The 18,980-nt window shown below is 56.9% G+C and overlaps 1 protein-coding gene across 1 annotated transcript in view; it reads left to right on the plus strand.

Annotated features, from left to right (window-relative positions):
* LRRN2 (leucine rich repeat neuronal 2) overlaps nt 1–17,079 on the plus strand; it is a 34,544-nt gene extending 17,465 nt beyond the window's left edge. Inside the window, exon 2 of the mRNA XM_080568875.1 lies at nt 11,083–17,079. Coding sequence (XP_080425001.1) covers nt 11,325–13,469 — 2,145 coding nt within the window. The 5' untranslated portion in view covers nt 11,083–11,324 and the 3' untranslated portion in view covers nt 13,470–17,079. The remainder of the gene's footprint in view (nt 1–11,082) is intronic.
* The last annotated feature ends 1,901 nt before the right edge of the window (nt 17,080–18,980 follow it).

Below are 18,980 nucleotides of genomic sequence, written 5' to 3' on the forward strand. Positions count from 1 at the left end.
GCTCCCCGAGCAGCGAGGCTCTGCTGGAGTGCCCGGAGGGGACGCAGCTGTGCGTTTCCCTCCATCCCAAGGGCTCGGCTGCTTTGCAAGGCTCTGCCCATGCGTTGCCCCTTGCTGCTGCCCCTGCCCTGGGAGCAGCCCAAGCACAACGGGGGCGTAACAACGTGCCGCGGGTGTGCCGATTGATGCCGAGCAGCTGCAGCAGCCCTGGAGGAGCACGCTGCGGTCAGGCTGGGCTGCTCTGTCAACATCTTCAGTCCCTGGCAGGGGGATAAACACTTGCCGAAGCCTTTCCCAGCTGGCTATTTTCACAAAACATGTAGATATGTAATTATCTCTAAATTCCGAGGGGTTTAAAAGCCCTTTGAGGGGAAGGACAGGGCTGCGCGACCCCTGCGTCAATTAGCATGCCAGCCCTGCCCCGCCGGGTCGCCCTGTCTCTCCGCAGCCTGGCTGTGTGCTGGATCTGGAAGAGAAGCTCAGGCTGTGGCTGTGCTTCAGCAAAGCTTTGCTTCTGGAGGCAGGATGCGGCCGGTTTCTCCCCAACCATATGGACTCTGCGTGCATCCCTGCTGAACTGCCTGTGCTGTACACCAACCCGTCTCGCTGCCAAGCTGGGAGCCCTTAAATAGGTGGGACGAAGGCACCAAATGTTTCCCATTTTTCCTTCCTGTTCCTATCCGGTGCTTTTATTATTATTATTATTTTATTTCGGATCCCCTTTGAATGACAACTCTATCAAAACAGCTCATTTGGAAATGTCAGGTCCATTCTTGATAAGTCATCAGTCATGGTGATTGGTGCTGACAGACGCCCTGCAACGGTGCTGTGCTATCTAATACACTGTGCTGCAGTCTTTTGTAATATCACATTATTTTATTTATTCAGCATGGCATGAAATCTCTCCTTTAGGAAAGAAGGGAAAAAAAGAAATTAACCCTTCTAGCGATGGTTCCCTTTCTGGATAGTCCATGGGGGAAGTAGCAGGATTCAGTTTTTACCTGGCATTAGCAGAGTTTGAAGCTCTGGATGTCTCTGGAGCTGAAGCAAAGGCAGGATCCTGGCTCAGAGTCCACTTGTGCTGTAGTTTGCCAATCTTTTTTTATGCTGAGCCCTCTTTGCCTCGTGGGTTGCTGCTTCCCAGTGCCTGGGCTGAGACAGGGAGGAGCGTGTTGGATGCAAACCCCAAATCCCCCTGAACCTGGGACTGCCCAGCTCCGGCCCCCTCTGCTCCCTGCTGGGCACCGCGCGGTTATTCCTGCAGCCGTGCGGGGCAGGAGGAGCGCTCGCTGATCCCAGGCTGGATCAGGGAGGAATTTTCCCTCCTTATCCTGCGCTTCACCTCTGCTCTGCTGCGTTACGTGCTGGGGTTACACGGCGCTGGGTTTGCTTTCCTTTCCCATCCCATGGACCGACAAGGGATGAGTCTGGATGAATTAGGGCCAAGATAGGTCCTGTGCAGTGCAGCTTTTTGGGGTCACAGCACCCTTCTCCCACCCTCGCTGCAGGGCACTGTGCTTCCAGTGCCACCATTTGGGGCTGGTTTGGGAACCCTGCCCCTCCCCGCTGCTGTTTCAGCCTCACGGAGCTGCCATGGGGCAGGGTCTGGCTGTGGGCCCTTGGGTGCTCCCATGGGTACCCCCCGGGACCGGGCTGGCCACGGCAACCAGCCGGGTGGGCTGCGACCAGCAGTGCCCATCCTGGGAGCTGCTCTTCTGCATCCCCTAATCTGCATCGCAGAGCCTTTGTTTGCTCTCATTAACGTGTCTGCGAAGTGCCTGATGTGTGAAATATCCTTTTTATTAGCTGGAATTGACCGGGCCGTCTGGGACTCGCGTCTGCTCCGCTTTCAAGGCCAGGACTCTGCAAACCAGCCTGGGGTTGTCTTGCTCGGTTTTTGGTGGTGTCAACTCTCAGGCATCTCTCCTCCTCCCTGAAACCAGGACTAGGACAAGCCATGGTGTCACCCATGGGTGCTCTCCCTTGAGGTCCTGCAGAAGACATCTCCCAAACGAGAGCAGCGAGGCAGAGGGGTCTGCTGGAGCATTTGCCCCTGCCTTCAGTGCTGGGGCAAAGAGCTGGAGTGCTCCTGGATTTTCTGCTTTAGGGATTTATCTGTTTTTCCTGTGTCCCCTCAGACTCCTGGGGCTTTTCCCAGGCTGTAGAGGAGCTCGGCAGTGTGGGAAATCCCTCCCAAGATGAAAGCTGGGTGGGAATTTGAGTAGTGGGAGCAGCCCGCGCAGTGCCTCAGCCCACGGGGGATGTCTCGGTCTCCTTTCTTTTCCCTCCTCCCCCACCACTTTCTCTCTATGCTCATTTTCATCCCCCCATAGCCCGAAAGCACCAGCACAAAAGGCCACTGACAGGCAGCAGACTGCAGACTTAAGCCCCTTGCGGGGGCTGCCAAGCAAACGTTAAAGCTTTGGCTTCGTGGCCAGCCTGGCCGAGGCCAAGTCCCCCCCTCCCAGGAAGATGCACGCCTCGGCTGCTGTCCCCTCAACTGCTTCCTCTCCTCCCATCCTGGTGCTCCCATGGCCCCGGGGAGTTGTGTGGCAGCTGTGGTGTCAGTCACGGGAGCCTGCCACCAGAAAATGCCAGGAAATAGCAGAAAAGGTGCCCTGCTAATGGCACAGGGACATCACCGTGCAGGATGAGAGGCTGCCTCCGCTGTGCCCCACTCCTGCCCCACGCCAGGCTAAAAACATGGCCAGGCTCTGCCCAGGGCACCGTGGGGCTTGGCAGGAGGGAAAGGGGCTGGAGGGGGAAATGAAGGGCACACGGAGAAAGGCGTTACTGCTCCTGTGCTTCGTGGCTTTGCTGCCTGCACTGCTGCAGCTCCGACTGCTCTGCACAGCAGGGCACGGAGCAGCCACCTCCTCCTGGAGTGGGATGTCTGTGGGGCCATGCGGGCAGCCCGGGGCCGTAGGGACCTGCCAGCCACTCTGCAGCTTTTGGGGGCACAGCGGTGACCCATCACATCCCCCCTTCTCCGTGTTCCTGTTCGGTGCCTGCGTGTCGGAGCAGGACCTGGCTCTCCCTGCTCCCAAGCCTCGGACTTCGGGTCCGTGGCGAGCTCATTAGGAAAGACCTGGAGGTGTTTTCCAGGCAGTTCAGGAGCTCGCTTGAATAATTGAACAGCACGGCGGGGAGGAGGAACGGGGGAGCTCATTACAGCGCCGGGGCTGTTTGTCTGCCGGCCGCAGCACGGCGGTGCCAGGCACAGGCTCTGCCTGCGGCACAGCTCCCTGCTGCCGCGCGGCGCTCACCGCTGCTGCGCACACCGGGTTGGGGAAGAAAACCATTGTTTTGTCCTCCAACCCTGGCAGGCTGGAGGTAAAGCCTTGCAAGCAAGGTCCTGGTGTGAAAATGCAGTGGAAAAAGGGCACGGGGTGGGCACAGCAGCGGCTCCCCAGAGCATTTCCCCAAGGGTGAGGGTCCCACGCGGGCTCCGGACCCACGGGGCCCATGGGTGGGAGCCCAGGGTCCTCATCCTGCCCGCAGGGAGGTGCTGGGCGCCGCTCTGCTCTCAGCTTTGTTGATCGTAGATAACATTTTCTTAAGCCTCCGGGTGATTAAGAAGCCAAATGGCATTTGAAACCCTGCGGGAGGCTCTCAGAGGCTCAGCGATGGCTTTTGCAGGGTGAAGGGCTCTAAATTAACTGTTGCCACTCAGGAGGAAGATCCAGGAGATAGCTCGCTGGAAACAGTGACGGTGCAGCAACAGCTGGAAAGGGCAAATGGCAGGCGGGGATTACTGGGAAGAAATAAAGCAGCAGAGCAGAGCCAGGGGAGGTGCCTGCGGTCAGCTGCAGCCTCCCCTGCCGGGGTGGAAGGGGCTACTGTCAGTCCTTCCCCACCCTGCCTCTCCCTTTATCATCCCCTCTCTGCCAGGGGTGGGCTGGATTTGGACTTTTTGAAAGGTGAACACGAGGAGGAGGAAGGGGTTTGCACTGCAGAGGCCGCGCACAGCCGGTGTTCAGCGCCTGCTGCAGCCCGGGGATGGTGCCAGTCATCTGAGAAGCATCCCAAAATGCACTGAGATGCTGTCCAATGCAGCACGGATTTTTGTTAGGGACTCAAAATTTACAGAACAACGTACAGCCCAGCTACGATCTTAGGCTGAGAATCCATTTTCCCAGCCTCTAATTTATTCTGGCCGGCCAGAGCAGTGACCAGCCAGCTTTGCCACTTTGCTTTCGCTGGCCGTTTACAAATGCCCGGGTTAACCCTGAGACCTGGAGACCAGCCCAGCGATTCTCAGGGATAAAACCAGGTGGCTCCAGGGCTCCCCAGCCAAAAGGAGAGAGCTGTGGGCTGCTTACCCCCTGTAACGGGCCTGGGGCTTCCCGCAGATGAGGGAAGATGTGGGTGCCTCTGTGCACGGCCCCGCGGGACACTCGGGGGCTGACAGAGAAGCCTTGGGCACTTGTGAGTCCTTTTCGGAGGCGGGCAGAGCTGCTGTAACCCTTCCAGAGCCTGGAAGCAGAGAATAGGAACAACAGGCTTATTTCCCAGGCTTATTTCCCAGCCCTCCTCATTAAAAAACATCCAAAGCCGAGGGGGAGAAGCATCCAGATAAGGAGCGGGCACTGCTCCTGCCCACCGGCTCCGGGTGGATCAGAGCGATAGCGAGGTGCAGCCAGCGGAGCTGTTTGCTTTGCACACTCCCCAGCAGCTTTTTTATCTCCCGGCTTCCTCCTAGACAAGCAGAAATAACGCTATCATCCTCCCTGCCAGGAGAGATGTGGGAGAAGGCCCAGAAACAGCATCCCTGCATCTCCCTGCACAAAACACGGCTTAACCGAGGAAAGAAACACCCAGAAAAGTCGGCAGAGCAGCAGCCCCAAATTGCTAGCTTCAGAGTCTGTTCCCTGCCTTGCGTAAATGCTTTTTTGGGGGATGAAAACCCCAAATTGCAGCTCGGGGCTGGAGCGTGGCTTTGCCCCTCCGGCAGGTGCCTTTGCTGCTGATGCCGGGGAGGGCAGCGGCTCCAGGGACCCACGAGGGTTTTCCCACCCGTCCCCCCATGCCACCACCCCACACCCCCCCATTTTGTTTGTTTGCTTTGCCGGGGCTGAGGCTGCAGAAAGGACGGGGCGGGAGCATCCTCCCATCCCTCGAACCAGACAGCGAGGATGCGGAGCTGCATAATACGACAGAATTTAATAAAACGCCTCAAACAGGCAAAGTTTTTCCTTTGCCAGCTGCTTAATTAAATTGCCTAATGCTGTTTGCGATCGCAGCACAAACTCCTGTGTTTAAAGACCACAGCGTTGCCATGGCACTAACCCGGCGGATGGTGCGGGGCCGTGACAAAGCATACAGATGAGGGATGCTGGGGCCGGTGCGGGAGGCTCGGTTGCCACGGTACCGGGGGGGATTCGGCGGATTGTGGTTATTTATTTATCAGGTTATTTTCTGACGCGGCGGCAAACTCCTCGCCAAGGTCTGTGGCGGGATCTTTGCTCTGAACGGAGCAGCGGCTTTTCCATCCCAAGAGCCTGAAGCCGCTTGTTCGGAGATGCGAGCGGTCCTGGCCCCATTGGGCAGGGCAGAAACGGGAGGCGTTTGGTTTCCGGAGATATTGCCTAGCATAACAGGTTTGTAAGGACTCAGCGCCTGGCGAGAACAAGCCTGAAGTGCTTTGCTACAGCCCCAGCATAGGGCTGAGATAGGGACGGAGAAACCCTTACCCCCGGCACCAGGTTGAGCCACCCACGTCCCTGGGAGCTCTCCATGGGCAGCGGGGGCAGATCGGAGCCCCCGGGGAGCCAGGTCCTCTGCCAGGTCTCCAGCCAGGCAGGGTGCTGAGCCCTCCCATGCTCTGTTCTCCCTTGGTGCAGTTTTTCTTCTCGTGCCGTGTGTCTCTCCTGTGCCACCGCTCTCCATCGCCCTTGGGGTCTGGGAAGGAAATGGCCCTGGCTGGGGCTTCGTGGCCATAGCTGATTTGGAGGAACTGCTGCTTCCCGTGACAAAGTGAAGATTTGGGTGGATTTGGCCACCAGGCTTCCTCACTCAAGCATCAGGTATTTCACAGAGGAATTCTTGCCCTTTTCTGCGCCCGTATCAGCTGCAGCCAACTCGAGATGCCAGCAGGGGCATCCCTCCGACTGCCCGGCTGGGTGTCACCAGCCCCAAATCGCCCCGTTCCTGCTCCATCCCCTGTGGTGTTCGGTGCCACCGAGCAGCTCCTGCACGAGGAAAACTTTCCAGAGCCTCGGAGACACCTGAAGGATTTATTTCCTTTTCCCCACGCCCAAAGAGTTATGTCTCTGCACCATCCATGCCACCATTAGCCCCAGATAATGAGTTGATCTCTGCAGCTTAATTGAGATTTAATATGTCAGTTATTGTATGTTAAACAGTGGATCATTAAAAACATTTATTCAAGATTAACAGCTATCTAATAGATACCATTAGTATCAGAGTTATAGAAGTGGCTAATCCAGGATGCGTGGGATTTAGTGATCCCCTGGGATGTATTTACCATACTGTACCCGTGCTTTTAGATCCACCCTCAGGCTGGCCTGATCCTGCACTCTGCACAGCCACACAACCCCAGTGGGGATCCAGCTCCAGCACTTTTCAAAATGCATTTAAAAATGCTTTTTAATCCCCCAAACCCCGAAGTGGTGCTGGACGTGGGAACGCCGTGCACGTCCCCTGCCTGGTCCCCAGCTGCATCGTGCTGACATGGAGCTGCTGGCTGCTCCTCCTTCCCTTCTCCCTGCTGGGTTTCAATGCATGAACAGCACCCGAACACCTCCAGCTCGTGGTGTGCGTGTGGCAGTGCCAAAATCCTTGCTCCCTGGGCAGGGGATGTGACAGCTCTGAAGGCAGCGTGGCCCCAGAGCCAGCCTCTTAATGCCAGCCGTTGCAGCAAAGCCCAGCAGAATTTAATACAGCTTCTCCTTCCTGATAAAAAAGTGATATAGGATGTTTCAGATAACAGCAGGGTACCTTATTTCAAAGTTTTATAAGTAATTGGTACAGAACCCTGTAACTTCTTGTTGGTTTTAATCACTGATAAACCCCGTGAAGCTTTTATATAAAGATTTAAACAGGGGAGACGTGCCCTTAGCCCATGGGGACAAACTGCGCTGGGTGCCACCAGGGGAATGCTGACCCCAAGCAGCTGGGGCTGAGAAACTGCCCCCAGATTCGTTTTTCTGGGGGAACAGCGGGGCCGTGCGTGCAGGAGGGGTGCACATCTGGTCTGTTATTGATGTCTCAGCGTGCAGAGAGGGTCCTACCCAGGCCATGGTGGGTGCATCTCAGGCTGCAGACCCCAAAAGCCGAACGGAGCCATGCCCCAGCGTGTCCCCATCGCTCCGGATCCCACTCGGGCTCCCCGCCGTGGCATCTCCTCCCAGGGGCTGGCTGCAGACTGGAAGCACGCCATTGAAAAGAGCAAAAGGCAGCGGGGTGGGGGGGGGACATGGGGATTCCCCCCAGCATCTGGCTGCCACTTCTCATCTGCCTGCACAGGAGCTGGCAGGGCCACCGGCGGGGACCCGGCGGCCGCCCGAGCGCAGCGGCGCGGGAAAGCTTCGGGAGCGAGAGCCGTGTCCAGCTGCCGCCTGCACCTCTTACTTAAAACTGTCACCCCCAAATGACAAGGGCTCCGCAGGAGATCTCGGCTTGCCAGGGCGTGGAACGGGTTGGATGGGGGCAGCTGCTGCCCCTTGGGGACATCGTCAGGGGACGGCTGCTGCTTGCAGAGAGATGCCTGGGCCACACAGTCAGGCTTTCCCCAGACCAGAAGCAGGCGGGGAAGCCCCCTCGGGGTGGCGGGGTGGTTCTCCATCACCTCCTGCCCCACAGCACTGCCACACCAGGGAAGCGTCGGCCCCTCTCGCTGCTGCTGCTAAGGGAGAGGGAAGGGCAGGCGAGCGCGGGCTCAGCTGCAGCCATTTATCTCCCGAAGCCGGGCTATTAGACAGATGACAGAGGGAGAGAGGCAGCCAGTGCAAGCACTGAGACCAAGGCTCCTTCCACTTGGTGATTTATCTCCTGGCTTCATCCAGCAAACTTGCTGATGAAAAGACTCTTCCCTTCACTGTGCCTCATCAATTCTCATTCTCATTGCTTTTCTATTTTTTTTTTCCCCTCTGGGCTTCTGCTGCCTTTTCATGCAGCCGCGCTCCCCATCCCCGGCCCCGTGCACCCTCTCCCCTGCTCTCTCCACCTCATCTCCCATTCTCTGATTTTCTCCTTGTCCCTTGCTTTCTCCTTTTCATCTCTGGTCCTCCCTCTTTTTCTTTATATCCATGTGTTGCTTTCACTCCCCCCATTCCTTCTCATCCCCTCCACCCGTATTTCTCCTCTGCATCCTCCTCTCTGTCCCTGGGCACATCTGGCTGGGGTGGAAACGGCCTCCTTGGGCTCTCAGGTGGCTCTGCAAACAATCTCATGGGCTTGTGACAAATTCAGGACGGGAAACTTGGGGCTGAGAGCACGGTGCTGTGACCACCCCATGGCAGCATTTTGGGCAGAAATTATGCCTCTGCTACTGAACCCGCTGCCGATCCCCGGTCTGAACCTTCTCTTGTGAGAACTGCCAGGAAAATCTGGGTCTCTGTCTGCACGGAGGAGCTGAGCAGGAGAAGGTGACTGCACAGACAGAGTGAGCCTTCTGGAAACGGCTGCGCAGCCTTTCTGCCCGTGATGGAAAGCAGCTTCTGAGGGCTACAGGGAAGAGCCAAGGGTGCTTGGTACCATCTGGGGCACTGCCTGGCTGGCCCTGGCACTTTGCATTGCATCTCCTCACTTGCAGAGGAGCAGAAATACCTCCTGAGCTGCTGAGGTACCCCAGCACCACCGCATTGCTGGTGCTTAACATGCCGGTGGAGCAGCGCTCTCTCCTGCCCCCCCAGCCCATGCACCTGGGCATTTCTCCCCCTTCGTGGGGAGCCTTGAAGGCAGCAGGCACAGAAATGTCTTAGGGAGGCCAAGGAACTGGGTAAATGCTGGCAAACTGTGGCCAGAAGCAAGCAGCATCCTCCGTGTGGGGAGAGGGCTGGGATCCTGTGGGGGAAATAAGAAAACTGGGGACATTTTCCCTTTCCCAGTGTACCGGGGCACTGCAGCAAGTGCTCAACTCCTGGCTCTACACCTCTGGGAAAAAATAAGCTCCGTCCAAGCAGCAACGTCAGCCGCATCCCGAACCTGAACTGTCAATTCGCTACCCTCAAATTCCGGTTTCCCTCAGATTTTCGGTGTGTTTCAGCGCCCTGGGTGTTTTGAGTGAAACCAAGAAGTTTAGCTGTTGTAGTTGTGGGTTTTTTCCTGATGAAGAGCTGCAGTTGGGACCTTGGGGCGTGTGTGAGCAGGAGCACACGGCTGGTCCCTTTGAGAGCTCAGGTGGCATCTCTGATGGAGCCAGGAGAACCAAGCAGAAAATTACATTTTTTTCTGCAAATTCTGATCCTTTTGCTTACGGAAACACTTGGGCTGTTGGAGCATCATCCTGCATGCACGACTTTCCACGGCCAGCAGTGCTGCAGCCCCATCCATGCTGGGCACGAGTGAAAAACCCAGCGGTGGAGGCGAAGCCTGTGCAGAAATCACCGGAGAGCAGAGCTGGGGAATCTTCCTGTGAAATGGAGGTTGAAACAAGTGCTTTTTTTCTGGGCTCTTCTTCACAGCCATAAGGAAATAAAAAAGTATTCCTCCATATTATTATTTTTTTTAGGGAGAAAAGATTCTATAATATTTTAATGGCCGGAGAGATTTACAGCCACAGAAATGCCTCTGCACTTAAAAAGAAAGATGAGGGTCCATCAGAAGGATGCAGAAATCAATACGGCCTTCCTCTTCTTTAATGCTGTTTCTCCAGGAGATGGTTTAAAAGCCAATGCCCTCACAGCAGGCAAGAAGGGAAGTGTGCGGGATCAATTCTGGCACAGGGCTTGGAGGAGTCGATGCTGAATAAACTTTGCTTGGAAGCCCTTTAAGGGAGGACAGGGGGGTGATAAAATACAGCTGCTGGGAGAGAAACTTTCTTTTCCCACTCTGGCTTCTTTTTAATGTTTTTCCTGCTGTGCGAGAGTCTTTTAAGACAGGGAAAAGCTTTGGGGCTCGGTTTGATTTGTGTCAGCATGGGTCAGGAGTGCGGCAGCAGATCGGAAAATCAAAGGTGGGGATGAGGCCGGCTCCAGCTCCTGCTCCTGCTCCGGCAGGAGATGCCAGGATCGCGCCCAGCGTGGACGGGGTTAGGGAGCTTCTCTATTCCGCCAGGAGCCTCTAATGAGCCTGATCCGGGATTCCTGCTCCCGGGAAATTGGGTCTCACTAGGGCTTTAAGAGGAGCCAAAGGGCTGGGGTGATTTTTCCTGGAGGAGAGGCTGCTCCAGGGCATGAGGCTGCTTGCTGAGGGGCTTCTCCCTCCTTCTGCCCCTCTGGTTTCCTCTGCTGAAGACGTCCAGAGGTGAGAGCAGGTTGGAGGGAGGCAGGGGCCAGGCAGCCTTGCCCAGAGAGCAGCTGCATCGGGGTGGGCTTCCCCGTGCCAGGACATCCCGCTGTCCCCTCTGCTGCTGGCCACTGCTGGCAGCGCAGCCCACCAGCTGCTCCTTGCCTGCTAATGACCTAGCAATTCTGCTAACGAAGAAGCAATAGAGGAAGAAGGGGCCACAGAAAGGTCCCTGGAGATGTTTTGTTTTGCTGTGGTGCTCTGGATGCCACAACCCTGTTGTGCTCACTTACTGCTCCTTCTGGCAAGCCTGGCTTCCCACTCAGCATCAGCCCCCTGTGCCCCCAGCGTCCTCAATATCAGCTTCTTTAAAGCTTAAGGTCCAAATTTGCACAGAGGTAGGGGTGCTGACTGCTGTGCTAGCATAGGGTGAGATGGGGCTGAGACGTCCAGGGGGCTGCTGGTAGCCCTGGGCAGAGCAGCCAGGGGCCAACACCTGAATCTCTTGTGCTGGGGGGGACAGGCAACGCTACGGATGTAAAAGATTAAATGGACAGGTTGGTCTGTCTTGGGGAGGGTGCTGGAGCTCCTGCGCACAGCACTTTGCCTCTCCAGTGATTGCTGCTTGTGCAGGGTCTCCCCTAACACAGCTTCTTGTCTGGCCTCTTTCAGGAATGACCTCGAGGAGCAGCCTGGAAGACGCAGCAGAGCCCCGAAATGAGCCATTTGGGGAGGAAGAAGAGGCGAAGCTCTGATTAGAAGACCAGCCCTGAGCGGGGGGTTATGTGCTCTCGGCGGGGGGAGGCAGGCAGGGCAGCCGGCAGCGGGGGCTGATCGGTGCGAGGGCTTCCCCCGGGGGCACCTTCTCCTGCGGACGCCGTGCCCACACGCAGTCGCCCCATGCCCTGCTCCGGATGCTCCCCGTGAGCCTTTCCTGCCTGGGAAGAAGCCAGTCCCACCAGCCGAAAATGAGACCCTTCCGAACCAGCTCGCTCCTGCTCTGCGTGGTGGCCGCCGCCGCCATCCCCATTGTGCCCTGGAAGGTGAAATGCCCGCCGCAGTGCGTCTGCCAGATCCGGCCCTGGTACACCCCCCGCTCCGTCTACCGGGAGGCCGCCACCGTGGACTGCAATGACTTGTTCATCTCCGCCGTGCCTGAAGACCTGCCGGAGGGGACCCAGACCCTGCTCTTGCAGAGCAACAACATCGCCAGGCTGGAGCAGAGTGACGTGGGCTATCTCAGAAACCTCTCCGAGTTGGACCTGTCGCAGAACAGCTTCTCCGATGTCTGGGACTTTGGCCTGAAGAGCATGCCGCAGCTGCTCAGCCTGCATCTGGAGGAGAACCAGCTGGCTGAGCTGCCCGACGGCAGCTTCCCCGGGCTGGGCAACCTGCAGGAGCTCTACCTGAACCACAACCAGCTCCGCAGGATCGCTCCCCACGCCTTCGCAGGCCTCGGCAGCCTCCTGCGCCTCCACCTCAACTCCAACCAGCTGAGGACGGTCGACAGCCGCTGGTTCCAGATGCTGCCCAGCCTGGAGATCCTCATGATCGGAGGCAACAGGGTGGATGCTATCTTGGATATGAATTTCAGGCCCTTGTCAAACCTGCGGAGCTTGGTTTTGGCCGGGATGAACCTGAGGGAGATCTCAGACTACGCGCTAGAGGGGCTGCGAAGCCTGGAGAGCCTCTCTTTCTATGACAACAAGCTCGTGAACGTCCCTAAGCAGGCCCTGCAGCAAGTTCCTGGTCTCAAGTTCCTGGACCTGAACAAAAACCCCTTGCAGAGGGTCAGGCAAAGTGACTTCACCAACATGCTGCACCTCAAGGAGCTGGGGCTCAACAACATGGAGGAGCTGGTGTCCGTAGACAAGTTTGCCTTGATCAACCTCCCCGAGCTGACCAAGCTGGACATGACCAACAACCCCAAGCTGTCCTTCATCCACCCCAGCGCCTTCCACCACCTGCCCCAGATGGAAACCCTCATGCTCAACAACAACGCCCTAAGTGCCTTGCATAAGCAGACGGTCGAGTCCCTGCCCAACCTGCAGGAGATCAGCATCCACGGCAACCCCATCCGCTGCGACTGCGTCATCCGCTGGGTCAACAGCACCGAGAACCGCATCCGCTTCATCGAGCCCCAGTCCACGCTGTGCGCCGAGCCCCCCGACCTCAAGAGGAGGCACATTCGGGATGTCCCCTTCCGGGAGATGACGGACCGCTGCCTGCCCCTCATCTCTGCCCGGAGCCTGCCCTCGCGCCTGGAAGCGGCGGACGGGGATGACATCTCCTTGCACTGCCGTGCCCTGGCGGAGCCAGACCCAGAGATCTACTGGGTCACCCCCTCGGGGGTTAAGCTGGTCCCCTACGTGGAAGACGGGCGCTACAAGGTGCACCCCGAAGGGACGCTGGAGATTGCCGGGATCTCGGCTCGGGAGGCCGGGCTGTACACCTGCGTGGCTCACAACCTGCTCGGGGCGGACACCAGGAGTGTCAGCGTGACGGTCAACAGCTCCTTCCCGCTCAGCGAGGCCAGCCTGGAGCTGGCGGTGGTGGACGTCCAAGCCTACCACATCCTGGTAGCCTGGAAGCCGCATCTCAACACCGTCTCCTCCAACCTCACCTGGTCCAGCTTCTCGCTCAGCTCCAACTCGGACACGACCAACGTGGCCCGCATCCCGACAGGGACCCACGCCTACAACATCACGCGGCTCCACCAGGACACGGAGTACTGGGCTTGCCTCCACGTGGCCTTTGTAGACTTGCAGGCCAAGGTGGCTTGCGTGAACGCCAGGACTAAAGAGGCCACCCGCCGCTACGGGCCCCTGGGGGACAGGCAGAGCCTCCTTACCCTGCTGGTGCTCTGCGTCCTGCTGCTCGCCGCCGGCCTGGTGGCTCGCTGCGGCCTCGGGGACGAGCCCAGGAGGGCCGGGGAGCTCCCGCGGGACGCGGTGGCCGTGCGCGTGGTTTATCCCCACCTCGCCCCGCACTGGGCTCGGGGGCCTCGTGGCGGGCAGCTCCTGGCCGTGGAGGTGCAAGCGGCACCCCTGGACTCCTGAAGGCCCCGCGCTGCTGGGGCTGACCGTGGGGTGATTTGGGGTGGGGAGGGAGAAACTATTTTTTACCAAAAAAAACAACAAAAACCCATGAAACAGAACAAAGTAAACAAGACAAGGAGGGATTTCATGGACTTGACCAAGAGACAAAGCAGCGTGGTAGATGGACGGGAGCTGAGCTGGCCACGGGGCTTGCAGAGCTCCTGCAGGGTCTGGATCCATGTGTAGGGTCTGGATCCAGCAGACATCCCATCCTGGGACAGCTGGGATGTTCTCGGCAGGGTCCGGCCCCGAGGGGACAATGCCCCAAGTGGTTGAAGAGCCATAGGGGTGAGCAGCAGATCACCCCTTCCCCATGCACCCCGGCACCCCGTGGCACCCCAGCGGGGTCAGCTCCTTCGCTGGACAGTCCCTGTTTTGGAAATACAAAAAAAAAAAAAAAAAAAAAAAAAAAAGGCCTTTCCCTTTGGGATACGTTCTTTTTTGTTTGTTTCTTGGTTTTTTTTGGGGGGGCACTCAGATAATCAGCCACAAACCCATCCCAAGCTCCTTCCTGCAGCCCTGTCGTTTGTTTGCTGCCATTGATCAGAGGAAAACGGAGGAGAAGGAGGTGACTCGGGCAAAAGAAACAGGCGTGACAGTGGTGATGTATGGCTTAACTGGCATCCCTGTGGGGCTGGCTGGTTTCTGCCAGGAATCAGCCCCATTTCCAGCAAGTGTAATCTCATGGCTATTTGGTAAATTTATGTGGATAATATTACCAAAAAAAAAAAAAAAAAAGAGGGGGGAGGAAGTCCTTGCTTTTCTACTTTTGTTTAAAAAAAAAAAAAAATTAATCCTTTGCACACTGGTGTGCATCTGAAAGGCTTCAGAGTAGCAAACTTTGCTTCAGATGCAGAAGTGGGGGGGGCCCCGGGCAGGCCAGGCCAGCCCCCGTCTGAGAGCACCCCTGTGGGAGGTGAGGATGTGGGATCTGCTCGCCCATGCTGTTGCTGCTTCTTTCTCTGGTAAGTGATTAAAATTACAAATGGAACGGATCAATGGGCAGCTCCAGCCCCCAGCCTGTGCCAAACCGAGGGATGGGGCGACTGCAAACCAGCAAGGCTCACAGGGGCCCTTCCCTCCCACTCGATGGGCACCAGTCCTGCCAGCGATGTTCCTGTTGTGGGTTAAGACCACGAGCCGTTCTCTTGCTTGGGCTTACTCCTAGTCCCTGTACATTAGTAGTGAGGATTTGGGGTCGGTTTAACTGCAATCCCACACAAAACGTGCCTTTGCCAACACACACAGCCCCGAGAGACCCTGGTGCAGCCCAGGAGGCAGGGGTGAACCCAGAGCCCAGCCAACACCTCACCTGTGGGTCCTTCCATGGGAAAGCCCAAGAAAAAACAACCCAGAGAGAGCTGGGGGGCCAAGGGGGGCCATAGGGTGCGGGTGCCCCGAGAGGTTACGTCTTGGCACGGACGTGGTGCACCCTTGGGCACAGCTGGTGCGATCGCTGCGTGCAGGGGGCTCTGAAGGCACCAGAAGATCCTGATGGAGGAAAAAGCTGCGTGAAGTCCTCATTCATCTCCCAGCCAAGGCGAGATGGTTCCCCGCTGCATGAGCTCCGCGCTCAGCCAGGCACACGATGCGGCTTCGGCGCCTTCGCTGGGTAATTATTTCGGAGGGTAACGGCTCTCCCCGGCCCCCGTTCGGCATTCACCAAAGCACTTCAGCATGTGTTTAGGGCCCAGCGAGATCTCCAGGGGCCCCAAGCACACGCTGAAACTTAAGTGCATGCTTAAATACTTTGCTGAATTAGAGGCATCGTCTGCTTTGAACGCTCGGCTGCTGAGCCCCAGCCCTGCCAGCGGAGCTGCTCCGGTGCGCAGCGCTCGGTGCTTGCAGGCTCAGGGCCTGAAATAGCCTCTCTCCTCGGCCTTCTCTACAGTGGGGGGACTAAAACAGAATATATTCCCTACAGTTCAGCTAAATTGGAGCTACAGCCCATGGAAAGGGTTCCTGAGAAATTTCCCCGGTGTAAGCACATCTCTGATTTAATCCTGCTTGTCTGCCCCTCTGCCGCACACAACGATCTTGTTCGCAGTCCCTGCAGAAACATCGCCGGCTCCCAAACAAAGCCAGCACCGAGCCCTCACAAGCTGTAATTTTGTAGGTGTAGAGAAAAAGCCTCTTTGATCATGGTTATCGTGGCTGCTGCTGCCACGCTGGGACGGGGGTGAAGGTTCAGCTGCTGCCGGGATCGGCTGCTCCAATCTCAATGCGATGCCTGCAAACCAGAGATTAAAACGCAAGATACGTGCAATTGATTTTATTTCCTTTGAAACCGGAGTGACCCCAGGAGCACTGCGTGGTGTGGTCAAGCTGGGACACCCCACTGCACCCCCAGCCCAGGGGGGGCACCAAAATCCCTCCCCCCCAAACAGGAGCTGCCCTCGAAGCATTTGTATTCCCTCTACGATTGGCATTTTGGACATCAGCTGGAGAGCACCACAGGTGCCTCATGCACTATTCGGTGTTGCTAATATTTATTATTAAAGCACCAAGCAGCTTTTCCTGGGTGCTGTGCTGGATGAGATGCTTCAGAAACCTTTGTCCCCTGTGCCAAAGCCCCTGTGGGGCCTGCAGAGCTGGAGCAGATTGGGGCAGCACCTCACCGCTGCTGGAGGACTCCAGGGAGACACGAGCCTCTGGTACCAGCCCCACAACACATTTCCCCCTCCACATCTTTTCTTGCAATTTCCAGCTCTTGACTGGGGGCATCGGGCCAGAAATGAACTTCTCCAGGTGAATTGTGGCTTTGCAAAATTTTATAGAGGTCATAATTGGGACTCAGAGATCCTTCTCTGCTTGGAGGCTGAGTCTTGCAAGTGGAAAGCAGCATACGAGCCAGGGGGCTCTCAGCTCGAGGGCTCTTTAATCTACCACCCAAAGTCATGGCAAGGTCCAGGGCTGGAAGACGGAGAAATTCAAATTAAGAACAAGACGTCTTCTTTTATTTTAACCATAGAAGTAATTAACTGCTGGAGCAGCTTTACCAGCAGTGGGGGGCAGCGGCCTCCATTTCCAAGCATCACGCAGAAATGCAGCTCTCGAAGAGATGTTCTAGTGAAGAGAATCCCAAATGTCTCCAGCCCAGGAGAGTGCCGCCAGCACCCAGTGTCCCTCCTGGCTGCTGCTGGGGGGCTGATGGGGCAGGGAGAGGCAAATGGGGATGGCCTCCACCACCTCCTGGTCCTCCTTCTCCTCTCTCCATCTGGGATGGGAAAGGCTTGGTTGGGAAATGCTTCCCCAGCCTGGCCCGTCAGGTCTCCCTCTGGGCACTGATTTTTTTCCCCATAAATCACTCTGCCTTAGCTGCTCATCAGGTTTAATTTCTCTCTTTTTTTTTTTTTCCTCTTCTGTTACCTTCACTTTGAGGATAGCAGTAAAAGTCCTCATTTCTGCTTCTTTTGCCCTCCGTGCCTCCTCCTCCTCCTCCTCTTTCTCCGTGCAAACAACATCGTGCCTCTCATATGCAACCGAGCTTCTCCTGACAAAGCCAACCGAGAACATTGCGTGCCAGACTCTATTTTAAGCACCTAATAAAACCCGTTTTTGGAGTGGCTCCATTATTGTGTCCTTCTTTTGCACAGCCCTGGTACCTGCGGATTGTCCCACTCTTCGTACCCATTGCTGGGCATCCTCCCTGCCCTTATCCCTGCCCTCATCCCTGCCCACACCACAGCTTTTCAGGCTCCCGAGGAGCACCAAGGGCACGTCGTTATTAGTTCGTTAGAGAATCAAAGCAGGCCTCTCCTCCAGCACTTCCTCAAGAATGATTTAAATTAAAACACCCAACCTCCCTGGGAAATGTCAGCGGCGTTATCCATATGCATGATGCCATTAGGATGAAGCAGGTGCTGCTTTAAAAACCTGCAGGAAAATCTCCCTGTCAATCTCCACGGCAGGCAGCTCTCCCTACCGAATGCTCCAGCACTTCTCCCCCTCCCTGCTTCGTCGCTGCTCTGCAGGTGGGGAAACAGAGGCACGGAGCCACTCGGTGACTTGTGGTGGCACACAGGTTCCTGGTCCCCTTCTTCCAAGCACACACGTGTGGCAGGGGACAAGCACTTCCCTGGCCTTTACTCACAGGAGTAACCAAAGGAAGGCAGAAGCAGCCAAGGCAACCGTCACGGAGGAGAAATTTTGCAGCTCGATCCTTTCCCTTGGCCTTTTGCAGCCTCTCTGCCCAAGCCGCCCACTGAGTAAACGGGTTCAGCTGCGTTCAAGTGGGCAATCGAGGTGGAAATCAGGCTGATGGAGAGCAGCAGGGCAGCGGAGGCAGCACGAAGTCAGCTTTGAGCAGTCTGAGGGCAGAAAAGCGCTGACCTCCTCGGGGGGCTGCATTGCAATTAGCTGCTTTGCCTAATTTCAGGTCCCTGCAGCCTTGGCGAGCTGTCCCCAGCCTGCGTGTGCTCAGCGTTTTGGGGAGCTTGGCTCCCTCCCAGCACCAGGGTGCTTGGGGCCGTGGCTTGAATTCATCCCCTGCTGCAGGATGTCCCTGGAGGAGCAAGGGCTTGGGGACATGGGGACGGGGACACGAGGGCTTTGTCACACGATGCCAACAGACCACGGATGCTGCGGGTGCTGGTGAGGCAGGGCTCTGCTGGCATGAGCTGTGTGTGGGCTGTGGGTGTCCAAAAAACCCCTCGTGGGCAGCGCAGCCCAATCCTCCGCCCGCGTCCTGCTCGTGCAGGGAGAGAGGGCACGGCCGGTGCCTCACTGCTGCGGAGTCATCCTGGAACCACATCAAACCCTCACGAGGTGGGGGAGAGGGGGAAATCGATTTGGATTTGCGTGTGGGTAAATGGGAGGGCGAGGCAGGCAGGGCTGGCGCTGATGAGAATTGAATATTAATGGGAACCAAGGAGCCGGAGCCCAGCTCGGGGGGAGCAGGCACCAACGCAGGCACCAGCGGGGATGCTGGGGGGCGAGCAGGGGCAGTGGGAGGGTGGGAGTCCCTGGGGGGCACGGAGATTTCATGGAGCATCTGCACCGCGTGCCCACAGCTCCATCTGCCCCCGCTGGATGAGGCATCGAGGAATAAAAGGGTTTGGAAGGGGGAAGCCACGATGAAACGTGGTGAAAGCCCTTGGTTTTGCAATAAAAGGGCTCCTCTTGCAAGCAGCAATGGGGAAAAACAACAGCAAAAACGGCCCGGGGGTGCCTGGGGGGGGGCCGCCCCATCGCTCAGGCATCGGGGTCCCATGGAAAACCTCAGGGAGCCGCTGGTTTCCAGCGTGAATGCCAAACGGCTTTGATCTTTACCAATCCTTTCTACATCTTGAGCAGTGTCTTGTAAATCTTTAATTACAAGAAAATTGCAACCTTAACAGTGAACACACAAACTGCGCTGATAAATATTTAAAATTGCCACAGCGACAGATCTGAGGGGATTAAGAAAAGATATATTGGAGTGACAGTTATTAAACACTAAATCCCAGCAAATGTTACCGAGCGGATAAATAA

The sequence above is a fragment of the Anser brachyrhynchus genome (genome assembly GCF_964034855.1).
Source record: "Anser brachyrhynchus genome assembly, chromosome: 27".
Taxonomy (NCBI): Eukaryota; Metazoa; Chordata; class Aves; order Anseriformes; family Anatidae; genus Anser; species Anser brachyrhynchus.